Consider the following 12,793-nt stretch of genomic DNA (forward strand, 5'->3'; position numbering starts at 1 on the left):
AACCTGTTTTGACAGAATGTTATGATTAAACAGTGTGTTACTAAGCTGCTTAAGCATCCGCCAATCTTTGTTTGATTTGTTGCTGAAACAGTCACAGGATGTGTTTGGTTGCAAAGGATCCACCTGATGTGTTCTCTGTGACGCAGACCGGACAGTGGGACAGCCTCGGTTGTTACGTATGTGGCCTGCAAAGGATGCAACCCCTCAGTTTAGATTTAAGGTGCTAGGCGTGTTGGAAAATGTGCATTTTCCTCCATAAACATAATGTCCACCATTAAGTTTATGGGGTAAGTAAATAAATAAATAAATAAATAAATACAAAAGCATTCAGAGAGCTCAAACCTCTGCCAATCATATTGTGATTGTCACCAACACTTTAGTCCTACTTTAATGTTATACTTCCTTTCAGCAGACTGTCTACTACAATTTGGTGTTAGTTGCAGGTTTCTACGATAATTTGTAAGTGTTATAAATTATGATGACCCAGTACATATTTCATATTTTTGATCTTGGTATCCAGAATATTGCCAGGATCTGGATTGTACTTTTACATCTGTCAGAAATTATGGTGACCTTGTCTTCTATTGTTTTGCAAATCAATCCAACCATTTATTATGGAGTTATATACACATATGGTGAAAACAGCCCTATCTCACTATGATAAAGAATCCTTTAGAAAAGTCCTGGCTCTAGACAGTGATCCAGATCACCTCCAAACTTTAATCACTTCTTCCTTATCTCATTTTGAAAATTTCCTGAAAATTTCATCAAAATCTGTTTGTTACTTTTTGAGTTATGTTGTTCACAAACAGACAGACAAACGTGGCCTTTAGGATATAATTTGAAACAGGTTTTTTCAAAGGAAAAAACTTTTGTAGAGCCAGATTTTCACAGTTTTTGTAAAGCAAAGAGAAAGTCGGTGAAGGCTTCAATGGTTTGTCAGCTTGATTTCAACAATACAAAGGCCTGAATCAGTTTAAAGTTCACGTTAGCTCCTGCTGCCAACTCACTGTGGTGACTTAAGACAACTTATCATCAATGATTGGATATCTGATTCTAAAGTTAAAAAAAAAAAAAAGATCCCTATGAACATCCCTGAAAAATCATGCCGAGAACAAAAATAAACTTTAGAATTAACTGCCAGTTTTTAGATAAAAGTAAATCAAAAGACAATTGTGGAAAATACTGCTATACTGAAGATAAAGTTCAAATGTAGACACCTCTCTCAGGATCTTTACTGATCTGAATAATCCTCCTCAGCATATGTACTTATTTCAGAGAGGATGATGAAGAAGAGGCTGTATGTGAAGGTAAAGCTCCTGCTCTACCAAACAATATATTTGAGCTCTAACCTATGGACCTGAGCTTTGAGCAGCGACAGAAAGAATAAGACGACAGACACAATGAGTCAGCCACAGAGAGGGGTCAGGAGCTGGGACATCCAGAGGGAGCTAAGAGTAGAGCTGTTACTCTGTGGCATCAAAAGGTGCCAGCCGGGATGGTTCAGGTGTCTGATCAGGATGTGACCTGGATGCCTCCTTTTGGAGCTTTTTCTCCAGCTAGAGGGGAACCTCGGGGTAGACTCGGAGCTTGCTGCAGGGATTATATACTGGCAGTGTCAGGGACCTCTCTGGAGGAGCAGGAAATCATTGTTTGGGAGAGGGACACAGGGGTTGACTTCCTCAGCTTGCTGTCACCATGACTAAGTCTAAGATAAGAGGAAGAAAATGGATAGATTTATAAATTCCACTTCTTCTACTAGTGCTTTCCTGTATTTTGAAAAAAAGAAATACAAAATTCATTATAATCTTTTAAGTTACAGCATGACCTCATATTCATTTGTAATCAGGTTTCAATCCGTGTGTTTAGGGAAAGAAAGGGATGAACAGCGGCAGTTTGATAAATCTACTGATTTATGAAGGGAAACCAAATGAAATTTAGATCATATCATGTATCAACACATGATGTAAGAAGACATTTCTATGAGAAATTCAGAAGTTTAGCTGCAAACTTTCTCATCTGTGCTTTTTCAGCCTGCGTTTCTTTGTCATTTGGGGTGATGGTCACATTGGTGTGTTTTTTTAGATGGTGGGAAACGTGAATCGTTCCTGGCATCAGACGTATTTAGTGTATGAGCATCTGGACACAGTCGTGCTGCATCAAGACAGATTGGTGCTGTCACTGTTTCATAGGAAGCAGAGACGTGTCCAGCTTTATGGCATTCTGAGAAAAACACCCAGGCTTTTAATTTGAAGTATTATTCAGAAATCAAAGACATATCAGAGGGATTATGGAATGTCTGAGGTGGAAAACACTGTAATTGATTGGATTTGACATTTCTGATTCATATGATATCCCAGCCTCTTGTTTTTTTATCCATTACTTCCCTGAAACCTCTCTTATTTTCCTCCCTGTCTTCATGGATCTCTCTCTCACTCGCTGTCTCTCTGCATTTGTGTCTGCGTGTCATCTCTAATCCTGTCATGTAGGATAACACTGGACGTTAATTACCCCCGCTGTCTGAGGTGAACCCCATTAGAGCCCTGAACTGGACGTGAACCGGCGGTTACCGCAAGGGGGGCAAAGTCTATTAAATGCCATTATTGAATCTTCGACCTAATTTAAAAGTAGATGCACAATGACTGCCCGTATGGCTGCTAGCGGTGGTTTCTTTACTCAATTTCCAAACCTCTTTTCAGGAAGGCTTCAGAAACCGGCCAAAATAAATGAAACACTTCTCGGAGAGGAATGGAGAGAATGAAAGCTTCTGCTGTTGCTGCTGTTGGCGTGTTTTTTGTGGACAGAGCGGTTTGTGAGGAGGAAGTGTTGGGGAAGCTGTGGTTTTTACCTGTTTCGGCATGAAAATTTGTCTTGCAGCAATGATTCCCCCATGAGACACCAACTTTTATTAACTCAAGTTACTTCAAAAATGAGGTTTGAAACCCAGATTCCGGCTCTACTGCTTTTTTTTTTTTGGTGGCCGAGAAAGTTTCTGGAAGTTTCCAGATGTCATGATTCATTGATTTGCATATGAAGTCTGCCTGTCAGGGTCCCCCGGCTCACAGAGGAAGGAGAGGACTGTGCCGCGGGACCAACGCTGACAACTGATCGTTTTCACTACGACGGGATGAAGACTCAAATATTTCTGTTGGCAGAAGTTACACTGAGTGTTTTAAAACTAAGACTGAAACTTTATCAAACCCAGTGTGAGAGCAAGCAACGACAGGAAGAATTTTAAAACACAGTTTGAGATTATTGACGAGCTCTATTTCACCTTTATGTCTCATGTAAACAGTGGTGTAAACATTTTTCAACCTGGGCTATCTGTGCCGTTCTTCAACTAGGTAAACAACTTGACTTCCTTTCTGATAAAAATGCCATTGTCATTAGTTTCAACAAGTGTCTGAAAATAATATTTTTGTTATAATGTCAACTGTCTGCTTCTGGAGGCGTCAGGACAGAAATGTTTCCTGCTCTGGAGAAAATAAAAACAGCATATTTTAGAGTTAGTCTCTCAACAAGAAGTAAAATATTTGATAGTTTTATCACCAGTGCTTCACAATTTATTTTTCTACTTCCAATTATAATGTTATTGAAAACAGGGAATAAGATATGACAGAAATGTTGAACACTTCTTTGAGGCAGGGTGAGGATCTTAGCTGGGCTAATTAAATCACATTTTTTTACACAAATTCTCTTATGTGAAAAACAAATTTGACACATTTTTATCCGACAACTCCAGAAGCTACAAATAGATGGTACATTTTTGTTTTTCCACTGAATTTTAGTGCCAGATCAACTGGTTTAATCAACATAATGAGTTTTCAAGGGCTGGGAGCTGCTGTTCTGTACGCCATCCTTTAAACCACAAGCATTTTAAAAGGTGTTGAAAATACTGAAACACCTAAACACATCATGCTATGGGTTAAAAATGTTAAAGTTGAAGTATTTAATTTTTTTGATCTCACACTTTGTCCAACCTTGTACTTAATCACCTGCTGTCCCCTCACTTGATGTGTTTAAGGCTCAGTCAGTGTTCCCAGTTCAGAGGCATCAAAATAACCTCACAGATGTCTGATCAATAGGGGGGACCGTTTACAGAAGCAACAACGGGTGAAAGGGTGAAACACAAAAGTATTGTTGCATTTCGGCCTTGCGACCTAAAACGCACACTTATGAAAACGGCTTCCAGAGTGGAATTTTTCTAGAATGCTACCACCATTGCTATGTAAACAGTAAGCCATCATTTTCAGTGGAAACGCTGACGTCACACTCCACTTCACACATGTGCATACAACAGTCCAACAGCACCGTTGTTTCGTTCACCTCGGACTGCCGTGTTGTGCTTGTGCTGCTTAATCTACTGAATCTGCTGATTTTCTTTCAACAAAATGAGCATCTGTCGCTCCACTTCTGAACTTTGCATTCCCCTACACACCAGATGATCAGCTCAACTCTCCTTGGGTGGAGATCTCTCAAAAGTGGCTTCTGGACAAGACAGTTATAGCGCCACCTACAGGCCTGGCATGTTTACTACAGTGTTTTCAGTCCCTAGGCGTTTCCGTGTAAACACAGATGTTTTTTCTACTGCATTTTCACTGCGTTTTAGCATTTTCAGATGAAACGTTGTTGTGTAAACAGGGCCGCCGAGTCAGATAAGTATTGAATGTATAGATTTTCCAATTGATACAGCAGATCCTTTGTATTTTTGCATTAAAATTGAAACCTAAGTAAAATGAACCCTAATAAAAAAGCCTGATTAATACCATGGAGAAAATGCAGTACTTGCTCAAACCAACAACGTTACAGAAGAAAATTAGGGGTGTTCATATGCTCTCAAAGACTCCTTCATGTAGAAGTGTAACTATAAGTAAAGAAGGAAGGATGTATCATAAGAGATCTTTTCTTGACGTGAGTATCTTAGACCGTTGCAGGTGAAGGTTGTGTCAAAAGACACAGAGACCGGTGTTTGGTGAAACAGTGTGATTTGTCTGTCTGAGGTATAAAGGCGCTGACAAACATGTTTATCTCACCTTTATTTTGGGGATTTAGTCATAATTACTCTTCCCTCACTCTCAGTTACCCTGCAGGCAGCTATAAGAAACACTTACAGCAGCATTCAGGGCTCCCAGTCTTGTCACAATATTAAAAACGCACGAGTTGCAGCGCAGCGTAAGCCGTGATTAAAATGCGTCGCTTCCACCACTAAGACATGTCTCCGGTGTATCAGATGGGAGCTTAGCACCGGCATATGCTCACTGCAATGATCCGCTGATGGATGACAGGTGGTTACCCAACTATTTGCATAATTATGGGTGTTACGCGCAGGCTGCTCGAACGTTATAAACAAATCCATATGGCCTTTTGGGAAAATCCAGATGATTCACACTCCAGCTCTTGGATTTACTTACAGCCCTGCCTGTGTAACAGACATCAGCATGATTTCTCACTGAATGTTTTAGCTGGAGTGTGAAGTGTGGACTGACTTCTTTCCTTCTACTTGTTTTGGCAGCTCTGATCAAACCTGAGAACTTTACACACAGATTTGCTTGCAGATCGGTCACTGCGGCAGCTGTAACATGCAGCAGAGTTTCCTGCGGAGCTCCGAGTGGATGTTTGATGGCAGGAGTGATTTAGCTTGTGGGACCCTGGTTCACTCTGAGGAAACTTTCCAGAATCGGTTTCAGTGGCTTGTACAGTCTGTACGAATGACCTCTTTCTTTAGTCAGATCATAATATACGAGCAATTTAGCCATAATTACAGATGTAATTGTTATTTTAAGGTGGCTAGGCTGAGAGAAGGAGTTTGGGTAATTTTTCACATACACCTTTTTTCCTAATATTTACTTTATTTATGGCTCTATGGGTAATTTTCCAGATAAAAGTGTAACTACAGTATAATTCTTTCACTACAGCAGGACTCGAGCCAAGCCAAACCTCTCATTCTTGACTTGTACAATGTTTCCTTTGGGCTCAATACGCCTTTTATGGAAACAACAGTGCTTATAATCACCACTTCCCATGTTTAAGTTGACGTATAGTGCAGTCAGAGAGGTAATGTCGAGGTCTTATGGCTTCCAGACAGAGCAGTGGCCCCTGAAATGCGCCACTGTTGGAACGCTGAGATGGAAAGTTCTCTGTGGATTTATATTATTAAAGCAGTGCACAGTCCGAAGCTGTTTTTACTCCTCTTTACTCACCGTTCCTCCTCTCATTCTTTCTCTTTCCACCCTCGCTTCACAGATATGCCCCTCAGTGTCCGTCGCAGCAGTGACCCCTCCCTGGCAGGCCTCCCTCTGGGTGAGGTCGTGGTTATTCCAGAGGAACCGTCCAGAAAGAACCCCGCTCGCTGGTCCACCACTGCCGGCTTCCAAAAGTACAACCACAAAGCAAACACAAGCGCTGCCACTGGCAGCCTGGAGAGAAAGGTAACATATAGATCTGGTTAGATAAGCTCTGAAGGAAGTATGTTTCTTGGCTTTTACATTTGACTGCTATCCAGGAAACACTTCATAAAGATTTCAAACTACAATATATCACTTTGTCATATTTATGTGGACTTATCGAGGCTGATACTCAAAAACCTTTTGAAAGATGTGACTTTGAATTAAACTTTTGTTCAATAGTTTGCCCAAATCAACACTATCTAAACCTTTTCCACATGTTTTGCGTCAATAGGAGGTATTGTGCTCTCATATTCTTAGCGCTATCCTTCTGGTGCCCCAGCTTTACATGATTTCCCGTTTGGAAAAAAAAAAAAAAAAAAAAAAAACTGTTTTTTCCCTCTCTCTCTGGTGTTTTCAGAAAACCCTTAGAAAGCCCTTATCAGCCTCATTCTGAAACGCTCTTTAAGACTCCCACAACCACAACACACCACAACCCCTTACCCCTCTAATTGATCAAGCCTGATGGAGGCAGAGCCTTGGGTAGACCTTGGTGTTTTAGGCCCACCCTCTAATGTGCCACGAACCAGGCAAGAGATCCTGATGTGATGACCTCATCATTATCTGCTAGTCTCATGAAAACCTCCCATGGATCTAGAGTTATTTTTAGAATGGACCGTTTGCAGACAGGTTCAGAGATTACTTCAACATTTTGTAGAGGTTTGAAAGTCTGCATGTTTTGTTTGAACATCCAGCTTTGGTACTTTATGAAAGCAGAATACCACAATAAAAAAAGATAGATCGCACAAGATCTCTCTCTTCTGATCTTTAAGTGTGTGGTCTGCACTCCAGAGCAAATCACACACTAACCAATTCTTCAGCAGAGTATCTGCTTCTTGACACTAAATTTTCCAAATCTCACGTAGTAAAATGTGACTTTGGTGTAAACAAACATGACAGGGTTATGGGCTGTATGAATAACAATGCGAGTTGGTGGTAAGTAAAGTCATCCCAAGTACCACGGATAGATTTCTTACTTCCTCTTCAGTCAGTCAGCTTACGCCTTGATTGACTTTGCTGTGGTACACGTGACATTCATAGACTGTTTATAGAGTGGACAGTGTGGCTCCCCCATTTATCATTGTAAGGTTTTGAAGCCAAAATACCCCCATCACAGGCGCAGCCATTGAAACAGTTGTTCAGCCAGAGTCTGCTCAGTACAGACTGTGAGGGATTCTGGGAGAATCTGAGTGGAGTTGGGTGACAAAAGTGTTGTTTTTATATTGTTTTTCTAAGAATCTAATTACTTCTTGACTCTATCTCCGGACATATTTTACAATTCCCGAAAAAATACACGAGAACTGCAGCTGTCAATCATCGTAAAACATGACACAAAACCATGTTTTCAACCTTGTATAACTAATGAAAACGAAAATTCAGAAAAAAAGAGGACCTTAATACAAGGCAGCCAAATGGTACCTTTAAATCACCACAACAATCAGATGTGAGAAACATTTTTACGAGGTGTATTATGTTTTTAAAGTTTGACCACTGCCCATCTGGAATGACAGATTTTTTTTTACCTATACTGCAACCAGTCACCAGGGGGAGCAGTTTTTGAGGTGACCTCACTACAAGCTGAGCAAAATGACGTCCTTTTTTTTTTTACAGTCTATGCTGACATTACATGCTGTAGCTGCTCGGCTCCTCTCAAGAGGGCCCCATACAATCACTCTTAACACACCCCACACCATAGGCAAATCACAATGTCATTTGCAGACATCTGACAATCGGGCCTTTTTCTGGCTTTGGCTATAAGAAGGAGATGGGGACGAGAATCGCCCCGATTATCCTGTAGTGTGTACCCGCCTTAAGGGATAATGCTATCTTCCCACTTCATGTGTCCGTTATCATGACCCATTTACAGAATTTCAGTGCAAAAATCTAAAACTGATAAATTAGGATAAAGCATTGCATTAGTTCATGGGAGCTGCACACCTCAGTTGAAATCAGCTGACAGCCTGGCAGTCTGCCTTCTCACTCGTGCTTTGTACACTTGTACTTGATATGTTGTCACAGCTTTGCCTTTACTGGCTTGGCATAGAGAAATGCAGCATTTTGGTGCTCAGCTGGTCCACAGTCTTGCAGAGTGGACAAGTCCTCATGATATGAGATGATTTTCCGGGGAGGTAAGCGATGGACTCTTCATATAGTTTTCTGATGAGGTACCAGGATGGAACTTCTTAACAAGTGACTTAGTTACTTTGAGACAGCTCCCCCCATGTGCTGGTTCAAACAGCTTGATAGCCAGGAGTTATTTTGTGGTGCAGCAGATGAACTGGAGTTGCATCAATTATAATGTCAGAGATATGAAATCTTCTAACCTCCGGCAGTCTTTCTGTTTTTAACTTTCTTACTTTCTTCCTTCATTTCCATTTCTCCTCTCCTCTGCTCCCCAAATCAAAGAGATAACATTTGATATGAACCCTGCGCTGCCCTGCTTGCAGATATCCAGCAGTGGCATAGATACCCTTTATCTGAAACTAGTTCTTTCTGATAACACCCCATCTCGTCTGCCAAAAACAGACGAGCACGGATTGTTAAACACTTCCTCTTTGTTCCCATTTCACCTTTTTCTGAGACATACTTACACTTTGATTATAAATCCTAAAAAAGCAGCGCTCAGGTACATCCTCCCTGCAGCTTCAGAGAGAGAAAGAAAGCCAATTAACTTCCCAAAATGGCTGCCCCCACGTGGTGCTGACAGGCCTTTACTGCCTGCCGGGAAAGAGATATGTTGGGGAATAAAACAGTGAGGTTAAAAAACGGGACATGATTAAGCGCTGGAAACGTGACACTGCAAACCTTGGTGTGATTAATGTGTCTGGAAGCTGTGACTGATAATCCTATTTAAAGACACTTTAGTTGTCAGAGCCTCAACAATGTAACAGTACACTCTCAGCAGAGGGTGAGGAAAGAAATAAGAGGTGGAACTTTTATTTTGTCAGGATGGCTTCTTTTCTGGCCTGTCTTTGAGCTGGAGAGTCTAAAAACTAATGCATGTTTTAAAAGGATGCGGTTTCAGCAAGAGAAACTTTACCCAGACCTACATGTATTTTGACTGTCAGAACTTAAGTAAGAATTCAAAAAAATCTCTGGTGCTGCTGTTATTTGATTTTTAGGACAAAAAAATCATCTGTATAAAGTTCAGTCTCTTTCATAAACAGCTAGAAACTCTCTGTGACAAGAATGTTTTGGAATGAAAAAATGAATAAATGAATACCTAATTCAGTTTGGCTAATGCCAGGCCATTTTTGAAATGGCTGCTCACATGAAATCATCCACATTTTTTAATTTTATTTAATTTAATTTTATTTCTTTATTTTATTTTTATTTTTATTTTTATTTTTATTTTTATTTTATTTTATTTTATTTATTTATTTATTTATTTTTTTTTTGGGGGGGGGGGGGGGGGGGTTATTGCTCAGAATCAAGAAGTTGTTTATTTTTTTTAACAAGTTTGTTCTGCATTGAAAAAGTGCATATTTAGTAAAAACTTTACAAAAATAGTAGCCCAAACTGCCAAATATGTCAAATATGATACAAAAATATATTGTAAACAAAGTGATAAAACATTTTTTGTGGAATTTGTTTAAAGAGTCAATAAACATTTTGTTTCAAGAAAAAAAAATCTGGCTTTTTTTGACAGGTCAGGCTTCACAGGGTTAGCTGTTTAAAGCTCAAGATCTTCTGTTGACTGAGGCAGAGTTCAGTTTGATTATTTCATGATAAAAAAAAAATAATAATAATAAAAATAAAAAAAAACTCTTCAGATTAAATATTCGGGTGTAATATTTCCCTCTATGGAGCCTCTGTTTCTTTGTCTTAATGACCCGTCCTTTATGTCCATACCAGTAACCTTGACCCATTTCTTTTTTTTTTTTTTTTTTTTTTTCCCCTTGTCCTGTTCAGCGTCACGACAACAGAATTATGGTCTGGCTGCCGTATTGTGCAGAACACATTTGCTTTTCCAAAGGGAGCCGTTAATGTATAGAGCTGCCCTTGAGTGTTAAAATGGTACTCTTTATTAGTGTTTTTTTTTTTTTTTTTTTATTATATATATATATTTTATACATAAATACACATACATACATATACATACACACACACATACGTATGTATGCACATATATATACATACGCATACATGTATCCATACAGTTTCCCTCCCGTATATTGCCAAGTTTGAAGATTACTGCTTAACCAGAACAAGGTGATATCAGGAAAGAAACAGTGAAAAAGGAAAAGATTGTAGAGAAGAGACTAGACAGGGGGGGAGAGAGAGACAACAAAACAACAGTAGAGAACAACCACAACAACTGAACAGATGACTACAGACAGGAGAAACAAATAACCAGCTACTGAGCCTGAAAGGAGACAGTATCCTGGGGTCTTTGAAGTCATAATCACAAGAAGAACCTGGAGAGATGAACTGGAGAAATCATGAGTAGCAGTGAGCACAACAATGACAATTGCAAAGAGGTACATATACGTATATAGATCTATACACAGACACATATACTCACCTACACATATAGGGCTACAGGTGGCAGTATAGAAAATTGGGTTTGATTTGGAACCTTGACCCATTTCTCATCTCATGCCTTGATTTAGACTTTGGTAATAGTAGCATGATTTAAAATTCAAGCCTTGAATCCATGACAACTGTTATGGAAGAAGATAAATCCAGATATTCAGGCTCACCTAGTAATGACTTTCTCTATCTGCTGCTCATTTAAACTTCATATAGCCAGGACAAATGCGACTGAGATTAATAATCTTTTTTTCTAAGAGTGTATTAGTCACAACATGCAGCTGTACACATTACAAAGTTACAAACAGGCATCTTAGTTATAATACATCATATCCATGAACCAACAAGTAGAGCCATCATTTACCTCAAAAGTGCAAACCTCCACTTTTTGTCATCATCATAAAACGATCCAGTGAGACCTGATTATGCAGCTCTAGTTCTGTTTGATTTGTTCCAATGAAGTGAGCAACAAATTCAAAACTTTCTCTGCAGTCAAGTTCTGACCTTTGGAACAGATTAGAAGAAAAGTTCCTAGGACTGAAGTCTGTAAGTTCCTGCAATCTGCTGCCTGGTGTAGGTTAGAAAGTGTTTGGATATTAAGGACGATGTATAGTGCAACATTTAAATTTTGAATTGGAACAAAATACCTAGGGAAAAAAAGATACAACCAGACTGAATGTAACTTTGGTGTAACCACTAAGACCCAGCTTCAGTTTGCAGCAGGTGACCAGTTTTCTGAATTGGATCCATTAAAGTCATCTTCCCGTCAGCGGTGACTGCTGTGACATGTAATGAGCTCACACTGAGAGGACGCCTGTCTGGTTTTTGACAGGTCCACTGGATTTATTTCAATAAAAAAGTGAAAGTCTCACATGTAATCTTCCACATCCCTCAGCCATACATCCAGCTGACACATATTCACCATCAGGCCAAGACGAATCTATTTTTATTCAATCAACTACAGATGTTGAACATATTAGTCAGTGCAGACTTTGATATATTTTAGTCTCTGAGCAAACATTGTTCTCAAAAGGAACCATCAGTGCCAAATGATGTATGATATGAGCACAAGTCATAAACTTTAGCGTCCCCTCTTTGTCTGTGGTAATTTCCTGAACACACAACAGCCAGCCACCTTCACTTCAAGTCCCAGTGAGTCCAGTTAGACTCGGCTCTGCTAAATCTCCTTAATATAATCCAGCGGGAGTCTTCAGTCATCAGCTCGTACTGTAAACTCATCACATCTCCCAATGACTTTACAATACCTGGTTCTCTGGGTCCGGCACGCTTAGCAGAGTCATAGAAAGGAACGAGGCGGGGCATATGAGCTGTTTGATTTACTGCTACCTCTGCGGGATCTGAGTTTCTCCAAATTTAACGATCTGATGTGTCATTAAAGTTTGTGGAGAGGGGGGTCCTTTGTCGTGCTGTGGTGCATGGCGGGGCCAGGGGCCGTGATGGCTATCAGAAAACGTTGCAGAGCCAAAATGTCCGGCTGAGTTTTACAGTCTGTCTGCAGCGCTTCCTCAGGCCCCGTCACGCCACATTCAGCAGCATTAAAACACACATGGCTCACTGCTGAGCACAGGCCGTGCTCTCTTTGTTACTCTCCTTTGTTTTATCACTTGTTTTCTCCCACCGTTCTTCACTTCTTCCTCCCTCTCATTCTGCAACAACTGTTTTTCTTTATTAACTTCTCTGTCATCTCGTGTTGTGCAATGTCTCATGAAAGAAGTCTGCTGTTTGGCAACTCATTAGACTTTAAATTATTCCCTTTGTCTGCCCCTGCATTCACTGTCTCTGCTTTGATTTTTTTG

General features: G+C 40.0%; 1 protein-coding gene across 2 annotated transcripts in view; it reads left to right on the forward strand.

Moving 5' to 3' along the window:
- LOC141807267 (partitioning defective 3 homolog) overlaps positions 1-12,793 on the forward strand; it is a 540,268-nt gene that overhangs the window by 211,884 nt on the left and 315,591 nt on the right. For both annotated transcript variants that reach the window (XM_074693146.1, XM_074693147.1), the window contains exon 4: positions 6,244-6,428. In XM_074693146.1, coding sequence (XP_074549247.1) covers positions 6,244-6,428 — 185 coding nt within the window. The remainder of the gene's footprint in view (positions 1-6,243; positions 6,429-12,793) is intronic.

The sequence above is a fragment of the Halichoeres trimaculatus genome, unplaced genomic scaffold (genome assembly GCF_033239565.1).
Source record: "Halichoeres trimaculatus isolate MK-OKI-2021-1 unplaced genomic scaffold, fHalTri1.1 fHalTri1_scaffold_18, whole genome shotgun sequence".
NCBI classification, from domain to species: domain Eukaryota; kingdom Metazoa; phylum Chordata; class Actinopteri; order Labriformes; family Labridae; genus Halichoeres; species Halichoeres trimaculatus.